The following is a 23,226-nucleotide window of genomic DNA, read 5'->3' on the forward strand; positions in this document are numbered from 1 at the left end:
AGTGGTGCTGGAAAACTGGACAGACACATGGAAAAGAATGAAATTAGAACACTCCCTAACACCATACACAAAAATAAACTCAAAATGGATTAAAGACCTAGATATAAGACCAGACACTATAAAACTCTTAGAGGAAAACATAGGCCAAACACTCTCCAACATAAATCACAGTAATATCTTCTTAGATCCACCTCCTGGAGTAATGACAATAAAAACAAAAATAAACAAATTGGGCTTAATTAAACTTAAAAGTTTCTGTACAGCAAAGGAAACCCTAAATAAAATAAAAAGACAACCCACAGAATTGGAGAAAATATTTTCAAATGAATCGACTGACAAGGGATTAACCTCCAAAATTTATAAACACCTTCTGCAGCTCAATGCCAAATCAACAAACGCCATCAAAAAATGGGCAGAAGATCTAAACAGACAATTCTCCAAAGAAGACATACAGATCGCCAGAAAACTCATGAAAAGATGTTCAACATCACTCATTATTAGAGAAGTGCAAATCAAAACCACTCTGAGGCACCACCTTACATCAGCCAGAATGGCCATCAACAAAAAGTCTACAAACAATAAATGCTGGAGAGGGTGTGGAGAAAAGGGAACCCTATTACACTGTTTGTAGGAATGTAAATTGGTGCAGCCACTGAGGAAAACGGTGTGGAGATTCCTCAGAAAACTAAAAATAGAACTACCATTTGATCCAGCAATCCCACTCCTGGGCATCTATCCAGAGAAAATCATGACTCGAAAAGATACATGTACTCCAAGGTTCATTGCAGCACTATACACAATAGCAAAGATGTGGAAGCAAACTAGATGTCCATCGACAGAGGAGTGGATAAAGAAGATGTGGTACATATATACAGTGGAATATTAGCCATTAAAAGGAAAGAAATAAAGGCGTTTGCAGCAACATGGATGGACCTAGAAAGTATCATGCTAAGTGAATTCAGTCAGACAGTGAGACACCAATATCATATGCTATCACTTACATGTGGAATCTAAAAAAAGGACACAATGACCTTCTTTGCAGAACAGATACTGACTCACAGACTTTTAAAAACTTATGGTTTCCAAATGAGACAGGTTGGGGGGTAGGAGAGTGGGCTGAGGGTTTGGGATGGAAATGCTATAAAATTTGGTTGTGATGATCGTTGTACAACTATAAATGTAATAAAATTAAAAAATTTAAAAAGAAAATTACCTCCCATTTTTATTTCTTCTGCATGGCTAGAGTTATCTCTTTCTAAATTTCATGTAGAAAATGGATGTCGAACCATAGAAAATTTTCAAATAATTATACTCACTATTCAGTGGACCTTTCCAATTCAGATTTTTCTCCAGTTCTCTATTTTCTTACATCTCAGACTTTTCTCTGGGGTCCTTCAATAACCACTTTTGGAGTTAACTAACTGGGGGGTGGCTAGGTGAAAGACCTCTTAAAGGCCTATGAGCATAGAATTCTCTTATCTAATCTCCTTTTCTTTCCTCTCTCAACACTTAAAATCTTTACTCAGTGACATGGATATAGCGAAGTGAGGATTAAGGGAGGGCACACCTGTGGCATATGGAGGTTCCCAGGCTAGGGGTTGAATTGGAGCTATAGCCACTGGCCTACACCACAGCTCACAGCAACACCGTATTCTTAGCCCACTGAGCGAGGCCAGGGATTGAAAGTGAATCCTCGTGGATGCTAGTCAGATTCATTTCCACTGAGCCATGATGGGAACTCCCGATCTAAACATATATTTTGTCTAAACTTTTTTCTCTTATATCAGGACCAGTGCTTTTGAACTTTAAATCCTTGGATTAATATCTTCGTTCTCTGTTGTGCCATGAAATGATGTTGATTCCCACTCAGCTGTCTAAAGGAGAAGGGGTGATGTAAAAAATAAAATTCGTCTGGAGTTCCAGCTGTGGGGTTAAGAATCTGACTGAAGTGGCTCTGGTCGCTGTGGAGGCATGGGTTCGATCCCCGGCCAGGCACAGTGGGTTAAAGAATCCAGCACCGCCACAGCTGTGGAGTAGGTCACGGCTGTGGCTCATATCCAATTTCTGGCCCTGGAACTTCCATATGCTGTGAATGTGGCCATAAAATTCAAAAATTAAAAATTAAAAAAATTCATCTGGTACTATCCTACCATTTATAGTTATAAACTCAGGCTCAAGGAGGTTCAAGAGCAAGCCCAGAGTTACCCAGCTAGTAGAGAACAGAATTAGGACCTGAACCAAGATCCTTTGGAAGCCAAACTTTGTGTTCTTTCCCCAGAGCATCATCAGAATGGCAGAGATTCTCTAAAACATACTTTGGGAACCATGAAAGCATTACTTTCTTTTGTCCTACCATGGATTTATACACAGGCTGGAAGAAACCCAGTGACAAAGGCTGAGTAGCATCATAAAAAGCAGGTTGGGGCCTGAGAACAAGGAAGTCTGGTTTCTGCTATCAGCTTCACTCCAACTATCTGTGTATTGAACCAGTCATAGAGCTTCCCTGGGCCTCTGGATCCTCATCAGTAGCGCAAAAGAGTAAGAGACCTGATAACCACCACTATCCTTTCCAGCCTTAAAGTTCTAGTCTATCAAAGTTCTAGTCTAGTTGAGTTTGAATAATCACTGACACCTACAACATAGTCTAGTCCTTTAGCTGTTTACACCAGAAGAGCAAATCTTGTGACACTTTCCAAATAGGCTATTAAAAAAAAAAAAAAAAGACTGTGATTCGACAAATGGAAAGCTAGATTGGGAGTCAGAAGGCTTGGGGTCAATGTCCAACTCTCCCACTGAGTATCATTTTGAATCTGGGCAGGCTTCCTAATCTCTCCTGATGGGCTTCTTGGGTGTGAAATAAAACGGGGTGTGTGCCCTACATCACTCCCAGGGATTCTGTTAGGATTTCATTTGATGACTTAGGTGAAAACAATGTATTGTAAAATGTTGTATTGATGCAAGCTATTTTGATAGAACTGCTCTGCATTAGAATAAGATTCCGGTGCCTTGTTCTTTAGGAACAAGGAAGAGGAGCTCAAGTACATATTTGAGGAACAAAGTGCATGCTGAGGGGGATGGGGTTGGTGCTTTAGAGAGTTAAAATACTCCTCAAGCACAATTCAAGGGCACATAACTTAGGTCCAGCTCTAATGACAAAAACTTTCTGCAAGGATTAGAAACACCATGATTCTCCAGAGTTGAAGCAGGGCATCTTTTTTTTTTTTTTTTTTTTTTTTTTAATGCCCACCTTTGGCATATGGAAGTTCCCAGGCTAGGGGTGGAATTAGAGCTGTAGCTGCTGGCCTACACCACAGCCACAGCAGTGGCAGATCCAAGCTGCATCTGCATCCTACACATAGCTCATGGCAATGCTGGATCCTTAACCCACTGAGCAAGGCCAGGGATTGAACCCTCCTCATGGATGCTAGTCAGATTTGTTTCTGCCAAGCCATGACAGGAACTGAAGCAGGGCATCTTTACAGGGGGAAAAAAAAAAAAAAAGAAGACAAGAAGAAAAAGGAGAAATAAAGGAAATCAACAATACAAAAAGATAAAAATGGAGACAAAAGAAAAAATAAATAAAGGGAGAGGAAGATGGGCTTATAATAGATTTTAATGGAAACCCTCAATAAGTAACCTACAGTAAGAATAGAAAAGAGTTTTATTTGAGCCAATTTTAGGACTATAGCCCAAGGGACAGATTCAAGAAGCACTTGAATATGTCCTTGTGGACTACCAAAGGGGGGAGCTTGTAAAGGAAAATATTACAAAATTACATAAGTTGTTTTTCCAGAATTATAATCAGAGCTTGTAAGAAGTATGGATATTTGGAGTTCCTGTCATGGCACAGGGGAAATGAATCTGACTAGGAACCATGAGGCTTTGGGTTCTGTTGCAAGACATGTTTCCTTGAAAACTCCATCTTGTCCTTCTTTACTTTATCCCATCTTCTTGTCTTACTTTATCCCATCTTCCTGCTTGGAAAAACAGTCACAGTGCTGGTAAATGACTTAAGCTTAAGAACAAAGACCTAAAGGCATAAGTGACTTAAGCTTAAGAACTGTTATGTGCCTAGAGGTCAGAGTAAGAGCTTAACCCTTTACCACCTAAGTGGCTTTTTAAATAGTAAAAGAACTTATATAATAGTAAACAAACCCTGTATCATCCACCCATAGCCACTCCTCACTTGATCTCACAGTAAAAGCATTGTGGTTTCTTGAGGCAGGGCGCTCTTGGTCCCTGAGACCTTGAGTCCCAGCTCTTGGTCCCTGAGACCTTGAGTCCCCGGGCTCCCACCTTTACCTAAGATAAATGTCTCTGTGTCTTGTTTTATGTTAACTATTTTTCCTTAAGTTCCACAGTACCCGTTCTTCAGCCCCATCCTGCTGAGCTGGCCCCGGCAGGGTTCGATCCCTAGCCTCGCGCAGTGGGTTAAGGATCTGGTATTGCCGTGGGCTGTGATGTAGGTCACAGACACGACTTGGATCTTGCGTTGCTGTGGCTGTGGTATAGGCTGGCATCTGTAGCTCCAACTGGACCCCTAGCCTGGGAACCTCCATACGTCGAGGGTGCAGCCCTAAAAAGCAAAAAAAAAAAAAAAAAAAAAGAAACAAAAAAACCCCAAGAAGTATGGATATTTGTTATGCAAAAATTGGCTGGGGTCCTAAATGGTTGCATAGTTCCAAGGGAAGACTTTGAGACCATAACGTTGCAGCTGGCGGCTGCCAGCAGATATGGTTTCGAGAGCAGCTGGTGCTGTCCTTGATTCTGATATGGTGCAGAAAATTCAAGTTCATGGTAATACAGGAATGCGTCTGAAACCACATCCGTGATGGCTACCCAGCTCCATTTTAGATGCCTGAACCACCATTCTTCTCTTTAATGGTGAAGGCAGATGCACAATGTTTCATAGGCCACAAACAAGCTGTTCTAGTTAGCATAAAGTTCAAGTTAAATCATGTATAAGCCAGAATGACTTTTCTATACCTCAGTACCTGAAAATGTCTTCCATCATAAATAACAGGATATTGCTAACCCTGCTAACATGAGATGTAAAGAAAAGATTCTATTTGCAAATAGGGAGAGGCTCTTTGGGCTAATAAAACACAACACAGATATGTTCTCGCTTCATCTCTTATGCAGTTCTCTTTGTAGATAAGATTTTATGGATGATTATTATTTGTGAACATTGCCGCTGTGTGATTAAAACAAACGTCATATAACTCCTGAGGAAATAAGATATAAGAGCTTTGGAAATTGCCTAGGACATCTAAGGACACTGAAGAAGGCAGGGATCCTCAGAGCCTTGAATACCAACCAGGTAATCCTCCATGCAATTAAGGGCAGAGGGCTTTCTTTGAACATATCTTTTCCTTTGCCAGCTATTAACTGGGCCAGAAAGAACAAGTTATAGCTCTCATGATGTCAGTCATCCTTGTATTGCTGTTTGTTTAATTTGAATTACTTATTTTCTTCCTTCCATATATATATATATATATAATTACTTATTTTCTTCCTTCCATATATATATATATATATATATGTATATATATATATATATATATTCCATATATATATATAAATTGGCTTTAATGTCAAATAATGTTGGGTTAAATCATGGCTCTGCAATCTAGCAGCTGTGAAACTGTAGGATGGAAACTTGATCTCCATGAATGTCAGTGTCTTCCTGTATAAAATAAGATAAGGATACCTGCAGTCCAGCCTCGTTATGAGGATTAAATTGGATGACGTGGGAGCCCTCAGTGAACGTGCATTCATGAAGATTCAGTTAGAGATTACAGTAGTTCCCCCTTATCCTCAGTCACTCTCCAAAGGTTGTTACTATGAGCCAACAGGGAGCAGAAAATATTCAACAGAAAACTCCAAAACTGAAAGTTATAAATTGTGCCAGGCTCTGTTCTGTGCAGCATGATGAAATCTAGTGCAGTCTTGCTTCTTCCCACCCTGGAGCTGTCAGACCTTGGTCCAGCCTATCCCCCCCACCCAAAACAAAACCCCACTCTTAGTGAGGCAATAAATAAATAAATAAATAAATAAACCAGTAAAAATAGGGTTCTGTACTACCCACAGTTTCAAGGCATCTACTGGGGCTCTTGGAACTTATCCTCTGCAGCTAAGAGTGACTATGACTAATGCATTAAAAAGGATGCTGTACCCACCTTCCCTCAGACAGTTGGCTTGACAGAAGTTTTTACTATTTGCATTTTGAGGGGATGGGGTGCAGGACATTGAAAATAACTCTATCGATTTTAGAAGAGGGGCCCCTCAGAGGAGTTAATTGGAAAGTTTTTACCATAATAAAAACAAAAAAGAAACTTTCTTTATTTTCTCTCTTTATGAACACTGTGTTAGGGTGTCCAAAGAAAACTTAGCATGGATCTAATCTTTAGATTTTCCCAGGAAAGTTTCCATTTCAAATATTCTGTTTCATTATTTCCATCAAGCAATCTGTTATTTGAGAGTTAGAACATGTATCCTGATTAGGGGATCATAATGCATGCTCAAATCAGAAATCAATGAATTACGCATCTTAATAACCATTGGGGAGACAATCTTGGACCCAGTCCAATGCATACACTAATGTAATTTGCCTGATGGACGAAAACAGAGAATAGGGGTATATATTTTCATCTTATGTGGCTGGCAATGGCTGGTTTTTTTAATATAAATTCTGGAAGTTATAAAGGAGATAATAACTATGACAATTTTTGAAATTTTTATTATGGCAAAATATAAACAAGAGAAAATACAAACTGGGAACTATTCATAGTGATATATTAAAGACAGTAAATATACAGAAAAAGCCCTCCATATTCCTGAGAAAAAAGATAATCAAACAGAAAACCACGCAAAACTGTAAACCAAATAGTCACAAAAGAAATTTAAAACATTAATCATTATATAAAAAGACATTCAATTTCATTAGTATTTTTAAAAAGAAGTTTTTCTTTAATATACCAAAATTGGCAAGAAAAAAACTTAAAAAACAGGTGCCCAGGTAGGGTTTGAGAAACCAGTATTCCTGTGCACTAGCAGTAGAAGGAACACAAAGTACAGCCCATTAGGAGGGAATTTTAGCTGAGAGTGACAATGTGACAACATGCATATTCTATGAAGTTACAACCCTGTGTATCTGAATTTATACTAAGGAAAGAATCAAAACTTTTTAAAAGTTGGGTGAGTGGAAGGAGTCTCATTACAAGCATTCCATGTCTGGGGACAAAACCAGACTACAGAACTACATGACTCTTTATATAAAATTGTACAAACACACGACACATACACACATGCACAGAAAGATGTCTATAAATTAGTCATGCAATTGTTTCTCTGGGAGTGGGATTTACTTCCTATTTCCTAGCTTTTCTTTGAGCTTTTAATAATTCATGTACCGTTTGGTAATAAGAATTAAGATAAAGTTATTTTCTTTTTTAAAAAATGTGCTGGAGAGAGTGTGGAGAAACACTCTTCACTATTGATGGGAATGTAAATTGGTATAACCACTATGGAAAACAGCATGGAGGTTTCTCAGAAAACTAAATATAAAACTACCATATGATCCAGCAATCCTACTCCTGGGCACATATCATGACAAAACTGTTGAAAAGATATACTGAATCACTATTCACAATAGTCAAGACATAGAAGCAACCTAAGCAACCTAAATATCCATTAACAGAGGAATGGATTAAAAGAAGACGTGGTACATATATGCAATGGAATACGACTTGGCCATTAAAAAAGAACAAAATAATGCCACTTGCGGCAACATGGATGCAACTAGAGATTCTTATACTAAGTGAACTAAGTCAGAAACAGAAAGACAAATACTATGTTATCGCTTACATGTGAAACCTAAAATATGAACCCATCTACAAAATAGAATCAGGCTCACAACATGAAGAAAAGACTTGTGGTTGCTAAGGGGAAAGGGGAGGGAGTGGGATAGGCGGGGAGTTTGGGGTTGGTAGATGCAAACTTTTACATTTAGAATGGATAAGCAATGAGGTCCTACTGTACAGCACAAGGAGTTATATCCAATCTCTTGGGATAGAAAGTGATGGAAAATAGTATGAGAAAAAGAATGTATATATATGTATGACTGGGTCAATATACTGTACATCAGAAACTGACACAACAATGTAAATCAACTATACTCTAATAAATTTTTTTTTTAAATGTGACATCACTTAAATGTAAAGAGGGTTAAGTCAGGAAATCTCCTTGTAGCTGAGACGGGTATACCCACCGACCTGAGGTTTTCTCAACTGCGAAATGGGGTTATTGGACCATATATTCACTTTTAATTCTAATGTTTAAAAATTCACTTTTGGGACTGATTTGATTTGATTGACTTGACTCTAGAAAGCCCGTTACTGCCTCATCTGTTAGAGAGCTTACCTTGGACGCCCTCTGCTGGCTATTCTGAGAATAGTAAGGGCAGGCTCTCCACATAATAACAAAATGCCTTCATTCAGACTTCAAACTGTTCAGCCCAGTATAGTTAGACATCTGGTACTGGCTCAGAGGCCTTGCATAAAATACATTTTCCTAATCTCTACATTTTTAAAATATACAATTTTCATGAGATAAATTTTCCTAATCTCTACATTTAGCTTGAGATTCCCATTTATTTATTTATTGAAGTATAGTTGATTTACAATGTTGTTTTAGTTTCAGGTGTACAGAAAATTGATTCAGTTGTACATATATACATGTGCTCTTTTTCATAGTCTTTTACATTATGGTTTATTACAGGATAATTGAATATCTGTGTTACACAGTAAGACCTTGTTGTTTATCTCTTTTCTTTCCTTTTTCTTTTTAGGTCTGCACCTGTGGTAATGGTAGTTCTCAGGCTAGGGGTCGAACTGGAGCTGCAGCTGCTGGCTATGCCACAGCCACAGTAACTTGGGATCCGAGACACATCAAAGACCCATACCACAGCTCGTGGCAACGCTGGATCCTTAACCCACTGAACAAGGCCAGGAGTCGAACCTGCATCCTCATGGATACTAGTCAGGTTCTTAACCCACTGAGCCATGATCGGAACTCCTATTGATTTTCTATAAAGTAGTTTGTATCTGCTAGTCCCGACCTCCCACTCCATTCTTCCCCCATCACCCCTTCCCCTTGGAAACCACAAGTCTATTTTCCATATTTGTGAGTCTATTTCTGTTTCACAGATAAGTTCATTTGTGTCAGATTTTAGATTCCACATCTAAGTGATATCATATGGTATTTGTCCTTCTCTTTCTGACTTACTTTACTTACATGATAATGTCTCGGTCCATCCATGTTGTGACAAATGACAAAATTTCACTTTCTTTTATGGCTGAGTAGTATTCCATTGTACATATATTATAGATCACATCTTCTTTATCCATTCCTCTGCTGATGAACACCTAGGGTGCTTTCCATGTCTCGGCCTTTGTAAAGAGTGCTTCAGTGAACACTGGGGTGTATGCATTTTCCATATTCCCTTTATTGTAAAATCTAAGTTAAACCAGAAAAATATTTTTTCCTCCATTTATGATTTGACATCTAAATTCCTGGGTCCACCTCACTAGTGCAAATGTGTTCGTATTGCAGATCTAGGTGAATCCAGGAGCATCAAGGAAAACTAACAAGGACTCTCAGATCTTTGCAGTGAAGCCTCCTGCCGTACCTCTGGCCCTGGAGGAAGAAGAAGATGGCTTCAAACATCACGTATCTGCTCCTACTGCTGAGCTGTGCAGCCAGCACTGAGGTCCTGAGTGGTGAGTATCAGTCACTCAGCTGATTTGGGCCCACAGCCAGTGTGCATGTGGCCCACATGGCAGACAGAGCTATCCATTCAACAACAACAAAAATTAAACACAACAGGAAATAGGTGTTAAAGACAAGACTGAAAGACAATGTGATGTGATAAAAAGTGCAAGGACTTTACAGTCAAACAAATTCCAAACTCGTATGGTTGTGAGCCAGAGTTCACCATCATCAATCAAGTGTTGATTATCATGATTATTTTGCAAGTTTATTGTGAAAGGTAAAGATAATGCGCTTAAAGCACCTGACACCCCGCAATCAAGAAGTGATGGCTATGGGTTCCTGTTGTGGCTCAGCAGGTTAAGAACCTGACATAGTGACCACGACGATGTGGGCTCAATCCCCAGCCTCACATAGTGGGTTAAGGATCTGGCGTTGCCACAAGCTGTGGCATAGGTCTCAGCTGCATTTCTGATTTGATCCCTATCCCTGGAACTTCCATATGCCACAGGTGGGGCCATAAAAAGAAAAAAGGAAGTTATAGTTATAATTAAAACTACCCAATGTTCTGTGGATTGTTTTCCCTAGGTGAACACATTGGGGAATTCCAATTTGCAGGGGACACCCAGCCTGGTTGGAGAGCTGGCTCCTATACACAATAGAGGCCCAGCACCGAATTTAAAATAACATGTCCACAAAGTGGGACGCAATACCCTAGAATCTACCAGTGGAAGGAGCAGGGGAAGGAATGGCATAAATGAGCTAAGAATAAGTATGTTGGCTACTCTTACAGAGCCTGGTGGCCTTGCTGGTGTTGGATGTGGTAGAGTGAGTGAAGAAACCTCTCCTGAGCAGCACTTCTGTTGAGGAGGGGCCCCTTGAGGGGGGCCAGGGCTGTCTATGACCCAGCACTTCTCACACTTGGGATACCTAGGCCAGGTATCCATCTGGAAGGAGACGCAATGAAGCTGGTTCTTTGGGCATCATGTTAGTGCTCATGGCTGAAATCCGTCGTCCAGCTCCCAGCTCCCTCCCCCCTCATCCATCTACAGCTACTCAGGGCCTGTGGAACTCAGCTGCTTTCTCTGAGCCATGTAAGAGTGTGAAAGTCTGGAGCGGCTGCCCTCAAGGCCCTCTCGCAGGCCCCTTTCCCCAGCTATTTCTAAACCTGCTACCTGCCCAGGTAGGTAGTTCCCTGTTGCTCAGGTTCTGGCTTCCCCGAGGGGGACCTGAAATTTGCCCAAGCTCTACCTTGAGGAGTGAGAAACCTAAGCCGCCCCAGTCTGGGATTTCTCCAAACCCTGGGGAGGTAGAGCCAGGACCCTCAGCACTGCTCCCTCTATGGCAGTCACAGACCTTCCTCCCAGCTGTCAAAAGTCTTTTTAGGAGTTCCCGTTGTGGCTCAGTGGTAACCAACTCTACTAGTATCCATGAGGATGCAGGCTCAATCCGTGGCTTCCCTCAGTGGGTTAAGGATCTGGCGTTGCCATGAGCTGTGGTGTAGGTCGAAGAAGCAGCTCAGATCTGGTGTTGCTGTCTGTGTCTGTGGCCGGCAGCTGCAGCTCCAATTTGACCCCTAGCCTTGGAACTTCCATATGCCGTGGATGTAGCCCTAAAATGACCCCCAAAAAAGTCTTTCTATTTATTCCTACCTTCTTGGGGGAACCTCTCTTATGACACATCCTACAACTTCTTTGCACTATGGCCTAGGAAAAAGCCTAATATTGCACTCGTGGGACGTAGAGGGAGCTTAGAAATTTATTTTCTCTTTCAAAAAGAATTGATGGTCAAGATTATTACCCTTATTGCCTCACCAGTGACAGGCAGCTGTTCTTCACCCGAGGCTTTGCACAACACTGCTCAGTGCATGGGCAGACAAAGAGCAATAGGACTTATGGACAATAAATTTTAGCCAGCTATCATTTTCAAAAAATATTACACAGGGAGTTCCTGCTGTGGTTCAATGGGATCAGTGGTATCTCTGAAGAACCAACATGGGTTAAATCCCCAGCCCTACACAGTGGGTTAAAGGAGCTGGTGTTGGTACAACTGTAGCTGGGATCTGATCCCTGGCCCAAGTACTTCCATCTGCCATGGGGTGGCCAAAAACAAACAAAAATTACATAGGTTACAATGATAATGGGTTTATTTTGATAACTACAATGTATTAAGTAGTTACTATTTATTGAATATTGACTACATACCGACTTGTTGCTGATCACTCTACAGATATTGTCCCATTCAATCCTCCCAACAATCCTGTGATTCAGTGTAGAAACAAGGAAACTACAACTGAAATAGGTTAAATCACGTTACAAGGCCATACCTCTAGCAAGTGGTGGGGTGAAAAGGCCATTAGCAGTCCATGCGAGATGCCAGGAGCCCAGTCTTCTGACAGTGCATATGTAGGGACGAGGAGCTCTAGGACTACAAGAAGTAGGAGCACCGTCCTAGGGCTTCTGGAGGAACATTGGTTCCTCTCCCAGGTGCCACCTTATTCCCCATCTGAACATCCTCAGTAGGCCACTTCACCTCTGAGGAGCTGTTCTTACCTGTACAGTGGGGATATACATCCGTCCCCATCACTCAGGAAAGTTCTGGTAATTAAACAAGGCAACCTGGATGAATGTACTTGGACCATGTGGATTTTTAAACAAATAAATAGAGCCTAACAACTACAATGACTGGGAGCTTCCACTGGAGTCAGACTGTGTCAGATTAAATCCTATCTCTATCGCTTATTTGCTGCGGGTCCCAGGACAGGACAAGTCCCTGCCTTTGTTTTCTCCTCTGGAGCAGAGATAATGACACCACCTATTTCACAGGGTTTGTTATGGGGATGGCTAGAATCTACATAAACTACCTGAACAGTTCCTGGTACACAGTAAATGCTCCATGAAATGTGGGCTGGCGGAAGGCGAGGAGCGGCCCCAGCGGAGCAGCACAGCTGCATTTCTAGGAGCTCAACGTGTCTCCACCAGGGGGAGCCTTGGCCATAGCTGCAATATGGGGGGGCGGGGGGAATAGGGGATGGGGAGAAAGAGAAGTGAAGGAGGAGAATGACACAGAGAGACAGTCACAGACACAGAGAGACTCAAAAAGGCACAGAGACCAACCGAAAGAGAAAGTTAGGAAGAGGTAGACCCCAGCGTAAGCGGAAGGACAGGGAGAGAGAAATACAGAAAACAGCAAAAGGATCAGAAAGACACAGAGATGCACAGAGGGAGCTGAATGGAGAGATGTGGGCAGTGGCAGAGAAAGGCATTCAAAAAGCAGAAACGCAGAGAGAGAAAGGAGAGAGTGAGAGGGTGTTGATGATCTGGCCTCAAGCATGACCTTGGTTTTCTTTGCCCTGACCTCCTCCAGGTCTTCCAGTGTATCCCTGGGAGCTCTGCTCTCACTGCCTGGGTTCTGAAAAAACACAGACGCTGGTGATAGAGAGTCCGTCCTAACACATTTGCCCATAGCATGCCAAGCAGAGTCACTTTAGATTCAGAGAAGAAATCAGGGATCTGGTGTGATGAAAGGGGCCCTTAATCTCAGACTGAGTCAGAGACTTGGGCTCTTTTTTACCACCTTTGAAGGATCTTGTCGCCAGTGTTAAATCATAAGCCATGCTTCCTAATGTCTCTTACTGAAACTCACCCATTTCACTTGGAATGGTAGTTGAAGGCCTGCCTCCTCCTTAAGATCAATTTTTACTTTAAGAGCCAAGGTGCTCCTTTACTTTCTCTCCTCCTGATAAAATACTCAAGACATTCCCAACTCTCTAATGATTTCTATTGTAAATTTCCGATTCCTTATTTTGTCCATATTTATAAAATCCGAGGTTTAGAGTGTTGGTGGCAGGGACATGGATTTATAAGTCATAGAACTGAATCTGAAAAGTCTTTTTTCCACCTCACTGTGTGACTTTGGGCAGGTGACCACCTTAGCCTGTTTACTTGCCTCTCTAAGTGATGCTAAATATGCAGTATGAATAACCCACTTAGCATAGTGCCAGGCAGCAAGAAAGCACTTTGTACATGGAAGCTTGGTGACATGGTAGCAGAGGTAGCAACAGTGGCATTAAGGCATTCTTTTTATTTAACATCCAATGATGTTTGTGTTTCTAAAAGTAGCAAAAGATGAGGCATTTAAGCTGATGAGTTTCTATGTTGCTTGTTCTGGGTACATTTGAGGTACCCCTTTGTTACTGAACTCATGTCTGGCTGCTCATTGGTCAAAAGCCAATAATTTGAAGAGACAAGTGTCAATAGAAAGGAAAGGGGCTTTAATCAGAAAAGCCAACAATCTGGGGAGAAGGTGAACTCATATCCAGAGACCAGCTCCAAAGATTCTGCTTGGCCATGACAGTTTTTAAAGGGAAAGGGGGGAGAATATCAGTGAATCATCGACGGAGGCAGGAAGTTGAGTTCGGCATTCTTCTCCATCGTTTGCAGACTGGCTGACTCTCTCTCCAGATGTTATCTTGCCTGCAGGATTGCTTGGGGCGGGGGGTGAAGATCTAGCCATTTTTTAAACTGCTCAATTCTTCATTCTTACTTCTTTTTACCTAGGAAAAGAATCAAGAGTTTCAACCAATCATGGTGTGCTTTCAGGAGAGCATAAATCAAGAGTTAGGTTGAAAAGAGTTAGGTTAAATTGCCTAGTAATCTCATTCCTATAATTAGATTCTTTTCAGGTTAGAGGGGAACAGAAATGGGCAAACAGGAAAAGGGCAAAAGAGCTGCTTTCACCTTGAAACTTCTCCTGCTGGGCCTCAGCTCTGTTGACCACTGTCCATCCTTCACAGGTACCAAGCATAGCACATGCTAAGGATCTGTGCCAATAACGAGCATCCTGTTCCAAGGTGGACCCAGGGGCTGCTTCACAGGAAGATGCCTCTGGATAGGGCTGTAAGACCAACTGTGAACACCCTTAAATGCCAAACAGAGGAGAGCTTATCTGAAAGTAACAGGAAGCCCCTGGAGATTTATAGGCAAGGACTGAAATAGAACAGAAGAGTAGGACAAGCAAGGGACAATAGTGACATCTGAGTGGGGAGAGAGGAGATGCTTTGTGACTACAAGAGTCTGGGGACATGTACTAGGAGTGGAAGGACCCCAGCTCCCACCTGGAGCTTTGCACTGCAGCCACACTGTCACTAAGTCCAAACTGCTAGCCTGGCATTCCCTTCATCGTCTGGCCCTCTGCATTTCTGGCCATCTCCTCTTCTCCATAAATCTGAGTTTCATTGATGTGGCCCATCCACCCATTGATGAGCTGGAAGAGTTTGTGCCTCTCTGAATCACGGCCTCTGGGCCCTGACTCTCTCTTTCTCATTCTATGACAGGTGCCAGCATGACAGCTGCCCTGCACTTAAAGCAATCTGCAAGTGCTTGCTCTTTCTGTGCACACCTTGCACATTCCTGCCACCATTCCTCTGCTCACCCATCCCCTTCACCTACAATGTCCCCTTCCCCTTGCTGCTGACTCACAGATCCCCCTTCTCAAGTTCAGCCAGGTTATCTAACCTGCCCTGTGTCCCTCTAGTCAAAAAACCCCATTCCCTCCTTGTAATGCCTAAAATTACCAACTCGCGCCCTTCATCCACTCCTGTGATGCCTTGTATTATCGCTGTTTGATCTTGCTGAGGGTATCTATTCCAACTGTGTAGCCTATACCTAGGGAAATTGCCATAGGATGGGCTTGGGGCATCACTGGTCCTCTGTGAAATGGTCCTGAGCCAAAACACTGTCGATTACCCAATCCCCATAAGTCCCTACTTTGACTGGCAGAACACAGTGATGCTTGGGGTCCCCAAGAATTAGTGTCAGTTCAGAGCCAGTGTCCAGTAATCCTCAAAGATCTGATTACCTTTCCCCCAATGCACTGTTACTCTGGTAAAAGACCATAGTTCCCTCTGGAGAAGGCTAGGTGAAAGATTAACAGTATAAAGCACAGAGGGGTCCTTCCTCAAGGACATTCAGCCTCCCCTTCATTCAAAGGGTTCCAGGTCTTAAACTGGCCCAAGGATGGGAGTTGATTGTTTCTGCCCTCATAACGTGCAATTGCATTTTGTTTGTGTGCAGCCATCCTCATGAGACCTAGCTGTGCTACTGGATGGTTTTACTACAAGTCCTATTGCTATGGATACTTCCGGAAGCTGAGGAACTGGTCTGATGCTGAGGTGAGAACCCTGGCTCGTGCTTGGAAGGGCTTCTCTAAAGCAAGGGACCACCCAAAGCTCCAGATCTCATGTGGTGCAGAATGTCAGGTCCCTCCTTGACATTCAGAGAGGTCACCGGACTGGTGAAAGGGAGAGAAGAGGATTATGGGCTCAAGGCATTTAATTTTGTAAGCATCCATGGTGCATGTGCTCTATGCCCAGACCCTGGAGGGGCTGCAAAGACACAAGAGTGAACAAGAAACAGGGAGTTCCCTGGTGATCTAGTGGTTAGGACTCAGTGCTTTCACCACTGCAGCCCAAGTTCAATCCCTGATGTGGGAACTGAGACTCCACATAAGCCACTACATGCTGTAGCAGAAATAAATAAATAAAAATTAAAAAATAAATAAAATAAAAAATTTTTAAAATTTTAAAAAGAATGAACAAGAAATAGGGAGGTCCCTGGTGGTCTAGGGGTTAGGATTCGGCGCTTTCACCACTGCAGCCCAGGTTCAATGCCTGGTCTGGGAACTGAGATCCCACATCAAGCCACTGTGTGCCATGACAAAAAAAAAAAAAAAAAAGAAAATTTTTTTAATTAAAAATTTTAAAAAGGAGTTCCTGTCATGGCTCAGTGGTAATGAACCCAACTAGTATCCATGAGGACAAAAGTTTGATCCATGGCCTCACTCAGTGGGTTAAGGATCCAGCATTGCTGTGAATGTGGGTGCGGCCCTAAAAAGAAAAAAGACAAAAAATAAAATAAAATAAAATAAAATAAATTTATTGAAATATAGTTGATTTACAATGCTATGTTAGTTTCAGGTGTACAACAAAGTGATTCAGGTTATACATATAGATTTACAAAATTTATTCTTTTTTAGATTCTTTTCCATTATAGGTTATTATAAGATATTGAATGTGATATACAGTAGGTCCTTATTGTTTATCTATTTTATATATAGTAGTGTGTATACTTTAATTCCAAACTCTTAATTTATTCCTCCCCATCCTGTCCCCTTTAGTCACCATAAGTTTGTTTTCTATGACTGTGAGCCTGTTTCTGTTTTGTCAAGAAGTTCATTTGTATAATTTTTTTTAGATTCCACATATAAGCAATATCATATCTTTGTCTGACTTCCTTCACTTTAGTATGATAATCTCTAGATCCATCCATTTGGTGGCAAATGGCATGATTTCATTATTTTTTATGGCTGAGTAATATTCCATTATATATATGTACCACATCATCTGTATCCATTCCTCTCTCAGTGGACACTTAGGTTATGGGCTGTGCTTTTAAACCTCATGTCTTCTCCTTGTCCTCAGCTCGAGTGTCAGTCATATGGGAATGGAGCTCACTTGGCATCCATCCAGAATGCAAAGGAAGCCAACACCATAGCAAAGTTCATAGCTGGCTATCAAAGGATCCAGCCCGTCTGGATTGGCCTGCATGACCCGCAGAAGGTAACTCAGACATGGCCCCTTGGGAAGGCCAGATAAATAGCCCTCTCTGGGAGACCACCCCAGGCCAACTGACAAGGCCACATACGACAGATCTTCAGTCATGTGCCTCTGATTGGTAGAGGCTAAGTCTTCAAGGCTAGGCTAGGCTTAGAAACAGTCTCCTCCACTTGTAGACCTTCTATTTAATTAAAGTCCTCCCAAATCTTAGAACACAAAATTACCAGCTTTTCAGAGCTTAAAAAAAAAAAATTTGTGTAAGTATGGGTATATACGTATGTAAATACACACCCACACCCACACCACACACACACACACCTGTTATGAGACCCAGCTTAATTAATCCCCGTTATGTCTGGGGTTAAAGTTGGAAATTTTCAGCTAAGTTTTTTGACCAATGCTGTTACCCTTTTATGTTATCCTTAACTTCCTTCACCCCCTGACTTTACTCTCCATCAATAGCCCATTGTTAGGAATGGTGCGTGATGTCTTTGAGGGGGCTTCTGAGGGCTCTATCCAGGGCCTGCAGTTTTCTGATTCTTTGTGGGGCTTCTATGTTAGACCCCCAAACACAAAGACTACAAGGATAAAACCCCCAGATTTTCTGTTTCTTGATAAACTTTTCCACAGATGTTACAAATATTTTATACAATAAATTTCACATTTTTATGTATTCACATTGCTATCAATCAGAACTCTCATTCAGGAGTTACCATCGTGGCTCAGCAGAAACGAGTCTGACTATCATCCATGAGGACACAGGTTCGATCCCTGGCCTCACTCAGTGGGTTAAGGATCTGGCATTGCTGTGAGCTCTGATGTAGATCACAGATGCGTCTCAGATCTGGCGTTGCTGTGGCTGTGGCATAGACCAGTGGCTACAGCTCCGATTCGACCCCTAACCTGGGAAACTCCACATGCCACAGGTACAGCCCTAAAAAGACAAAAAATAAAATTAAAAATTAAAAAAAAAACCCTCTCATTCAGAGATGGGAAAAATATTTACATCTATTTCTACTAGATTTTTTTGTGTAATTTAAAATTTTTACATTCATGACTGAGGAAAGCAAATAGCTAATACACGTTCTAACAAATTGTGCAATGCCTCTAGTTATCAAAGAAATGCAAATTAGAATAACAATGTAATTTCACTCATCAGATTACTAAACTTTTTATTGCCTTAATGAATAATATTTTAAGGATATGGAGAAATTTCTCAATAAATGAGGGTGTAAATTCCCACAACTGAACTGTTTTTGGACAGCAGTTTGCCAAAGCATATAAGTACCCCCAAAATATTCATGCCTTTTAACTATGAATTCTACTTCTGGGATTCTACCTTAAGAAAGTAATTTTAAGTACAAAATCAGCTTTAAGAACGAAGTTGGGAGTTCCCATCGTGGCACAGCGGAAACAAATCTGACTAGGAACCATGAGGGTTCAATCCTTGGCCTTGCTCAGTGGGTTAAGGATTTGGCGTTGCCATGAGCTGTGGTGTAGGTCAAGACGTGGCTTGGATCTAATGTTGCTGTGGCTGTGGTGTAGGCTGGCAGCAGTAGCTCCAATTGGACCCCTAGCCTGGGAACTTCCATATGCCACGGGTGCTGCCCTAAAAAGAATAAAAAAATAAAAATTAAAAAAAAGAGCTACGTTGTTCATAGCAGTATATGTTGCAATAATTGTAAATTGGAAAAAAACAATATAAATATCAATCAATAGGAGAATTAGTAAGGTAACTTATGGTACACTTTCACCATTACAAAAATGTTTGGACAGCAAGATACAAAGTTGCATCTATATTCTGGAGGTCATCACATTTTTCAGTACATAAAAATATCATGATAGATAAAAATGGTTACACCAAAAGTAAATAGGCTGAAGTATTAGTAGTGCTTTCCCCTCAGAGGTTAAATGGAGTGACTTTGCTATCTTTATATATTTCTCTGCTTTCCCAATTTTCACGGTGAGAACTGTGTTTCAAAGGGGCCTGTGGGGACCACCTGGGCTGTGCGCAGGTGTGGGGACAGGCTGATCTGTACATGTCTCCCATCTGCTGTCACTTGCAGAGGCAGAAGTGGCAGTGGATCGATGGGGCCTTTTATATTTACCAGACCTGGTCTGGCAAGTCCGTGGGTAAGAACAAGTACTGCGTGGAGATAAATGCCAAGAACAGTAAGTTCCATTGCCTCTCTTCCTGCATTCCAGCTCCTTCCCTTTCCCATTAAGAGCAAAAATGGCCGAGTTCCCTTCGTGGCTCAGTGGTTAACAAACCTGACTAGCATCCATGAGGATGAGTGTTCAATCCCTGGCCTCGTTCAGTGGGTGAAGGATCCAGCCTTGATGTGAGCTATGATGTAGGTCACAGACATGGCTCAGATCTTGCATTGCTGTGGCTGTGGTGTAAGCCAGCAGTTGTCGCTCTGATTCGACCCCTAGCCTGGGAACCCCCATATGCTGAGAGTGCAGCCCTAAAAAACAAACAAACAAAAAAGCAAAAATGGACATTGACTCCTCTTCGCTCCATTTCACACCAGCGACTCTCAGTTTCTATGGGACAACGACCTCGTCAGAGACATTATTTACTCACCTTCAGTCCTTTGTGAGCATTTTACAATCTTTGTCCAGTCTATGTGCCAGCTGTTCAGTTATTTACTTAATATTTTCTTTAAATCCACTCACTTTTTTTCTTAAATATGTTTATTTAAAAATTCTATTATATACCATGAGGGGGAAATAGGTCACATTTGGGGAAATCCAGGCTACAGGAAGCAAATATGTGGGACTCCTCTCTGGCTTTATTCTAACTAGGGTGCCCCATGAGCCCTGGACACCTCGCCTTTGCCTGGGCTCTTCCCTCCTTTGTTCCCCTGAGTCTCATCCCAGGATGTGGTGCATGGAACCTCAGCTGCAGGTCCTACATGATCACTGGAGCCTCATTTCTCTTGTCTGCCTTCATTCTTTCCTTCTTATGCTAAGGAGTTAGGGTTTTTGACCTTGGTACTAATGGCATTTGGAGGAGGGTACTTGTTTGTCGTGGGGGCTGTCCTATATCTTGCAGGTTTAGCATACTCTGGTCACTAGCCAGCAGGTGCCAGTGGCATACATACACACACACACACACACACACACACACTCACAGGTGATTACAACCAAAAACGTTCTTCAGACTCTGCTAAATGCCCCCAGAGGAGATAAAAACCACTCCTATTGGAGAACCATAGCTAATAAGTGATATGAAAAGAAACCAGAGTGTCAAAGATGAAAAGGATGCTTGATACAGAACAGGACATCCCGGTGGATTTAAAAGGCCATCTCAGTGTCACCAGGACACCATTGCTAGCCAGGGAGTGGCCCTGGGACAGAGTCCCGAGAGAGGCCTTAGGTACCATGGCTCTGGTGGAAGGGACATGGAACAGGGTTTACTACTGTCTGAGGAATAAAGCTTATATGGATAAAAAAGAGAGAAAACTATCTGACAGCAGAGGATGAGTGACAGATGTGTGGAAACAAACTCCAAGGCAAACTCTAGGAAAACCCTCAGGGGTAAGTGGGTCTTATCACAGATGAAGGAAGGACTTTTCACAGTCTCAGAGATACTACAGCTGATCCTATGAAAGGAATAAGTCATCTCAGATGGAGGCAAAATTCCAAGTGCAAGAGGGGGAAGCTACCAAAATGTAGATCCAAACTAAGGAAAAAAACATTTTGAAGAGTTGGCACTTCCGAAAACATAATGGGCTACAGCAGGAAGTAATGAGAAACCCATCACTAGAGTTAACAAAGCAAAAATGGACATTGTGGTTGTTATAGTGCAGCATTAAAAGGGGCTCATAGTGCACGAGAGTCACCTGAGGAATATTTTAAAAATACAAATTCCGGAGTTCCCATTGTGGCTCAGCAGAAACAAACCTGACTAGCACCCATGAGGATGCAGGTTTGATCCCTGACCTCCCTCAGTGGGTTAAGGATCCAGCGTTGACATGAGCTGTGGTGTAGGTCACAGACGAGGCTCTGATCTAGTGCTGCTGTGGCTGTGGTGTAGGCCAGCAGCTACAGCTCCGATTCGACCCCTAACCTGGGAACCTCCATATGCCATGGGCGCAGCCCTAAAAAGACTAAAATAAAATAAAAACAAAAATACGAATTCCTAGGAATCACTTCAGATCTACAACATCAGAATCTCTAGGGCTGGATGCCAGACCAAGCTTCAGGGAAGCCCCTGGACCAGATGCCTCCCAAAGTCCCTCCTCGGATGCTAAGGTTTCAATCAGACCCAGTTCTCAAGCCCAAATCCCCTGTCAGTTTTGTGTTCACGTCAGCAAAGTTCCCAGCAGCAAAGTAGCCTGTGTAGGAGCCAGAAACCTGTGTCCTCCTGAGAATGCCAGGCCTCTGGATGCTTCCCTTATGGTCCACTCAGCCCGGCTCTCAGCTCACAGAATACAGGCTTGCAAGGTGGCATCCTAGCAAAGTTGACTCAAAATTAACCGTCATAGTACGTTATCCATTGTTCCAAGCCAAACCCCTGATAACACCAATCGGTTCAGTACAGAACTGGATGGATTTAAATGTCTGTTTATTTTCTTACAGATTTTTTAACTTGGAACAGCAAAGACTGCAACAAGCGCCAACACTTCCTGTGCAAGTACCGACCTTAGAGCAAGAATCAAGACCCTGTCAACCCTTTGAAGCCCCTTTTCTCTTCCTTTTCTTCCATGCTGGCAACATCTGCTCATTGTCTCAGAGAGTAAACCAAGCAACAAAGGCTGATGAGACCATTTTGCACTGATTTTTTTTTTTTAACCTTTTGGCCACACTCATGGCATGCGGGAGTTCCCAGGCCAGGGATCAAACCTGCACCACAGCTGTAACCAGAGCCACAGCAGTCACAACACCACACCCTTAACCCGCTGAGCCATTGCACTGACTTTTTTAAGCTCAGAGGCAGGAATCTCAATATTGATGTGACAGTGTCTTCCAGCTCCAGATGTTCACTCTGCAATTCCTTTCCACAGTACTCTTTTTTCCTGTTCGCCACCTCCAGGTGCCTTAAGCAAACTAGCAGTGCACATCCCCCACCGATGAAAAAGCCAGGTCTTTGGCCATCAGGGATAAAGGTTTGATGACAGGAGGAAGAAGCTCAGGAGAGAGCCTCTAGCTCTCTTCAGCTTCCACATCCCTTATTTTTCCATTTGCCATGGAGTTCATTTACCTGCAGAGTCTCTACTAGGCTGATGCGGACCATAATTTCTACGGCCATCTTTTAACAGATAATTGTCTGCATAGAAGCTTGCTCAGTTCCGATTCAATAGTGATAAATGTGAGAAGGTGAAATATAAGTATCAGAAAATAGACTCAAGTGTTTTGTCATCTCCTCCCTTCTGGTCTCTGCCTCCCACCTCCTTAGACCAGCTCCTCCCCAGCCACAGCCCTGGTCTGATAGAGGAAAGAGGGAGGTGACCTGCCTGGCCAACCTCTCAGCAGGCGTCAATGGGTTGGGGGTGATTTAATTGTAAGCACTGCAGCTTCTGAGGGGAGATGACAGTCACAGAAGGTGCAGAGGAGCTGACCCAGCCTTGGGTGCTCTTCTGTATCCTGCTGCTACCAACTCTTGGCCATGGCCTTGCTCAAGTCTCTTTGCCTGGTGAGGTTTGTGATTCCTGATGAGGTGGTGACTCCAATACTGAGGAGGTCATTTTTCCCTCATGGATTTATGGCTCCCTAGGTCAGAACCTACTTGACTTATGTAAGAGGAAACAATACGGACTTGCCAACTACAGAAAATGTGGCTTTGGTGTGAACCCATCTGCCTTTCTGAGAGGGAACACCACCAGAGGGGAGAGGAC

At 42.4% G+C, this 23,226-nt stretch overlaps 1 protein-coding gene across 1 annotated transcript; it reads left to right on the forward strand.

The window, feature by feature from the left end:
- Positions 1 to 5,280: 5,280 nt before the first annotated feature.
- Positions 5,281 to 22,154, forward strand: REG4 (regenerating family member 4). The gene is made up of 6 exons (XM_047766018.1): positions 5,281 to 5,320; positions 9,613 to 9,779; positions 15,843 to 15,940; positions 17,249 to 17,386; positions 19,450 to 19,555; positions 21,971 to 22,154. Exons 2-6 carry the CDS (start codon positions 9,713 to 9,715, stop codon positions 22,036 to 22,038), a joined length of 477 nt encoding a protein of 158 aa, XP_047621974.1. The 5' UTR covers positions 5,281 to 5,320; positions 9,613 to 9,712; the 3' UTR covers positions 22,039 to 22,154.
- The last annotated feature ends 1,072 nt before the right edge of the window (positions 22,155 to 23,226 follow it).

Source organism: Phacochoerus africanus, unplaced genomic scaffold (genome assembly GCF_016906955.1).
Source record: "Phacochoerus africanus isolate WHEZ1 unplaced genomic scaffold, ROS_Pafr_v1 Scaffold_17, whole genome shotgun sequence".
NCBI classification, from domain to species: Eukaryota; Metazoa; Chordata; class Mammalia; order Artiodactyla; family Suidae; genus Phacochoerus; species Phacochoerus africanus.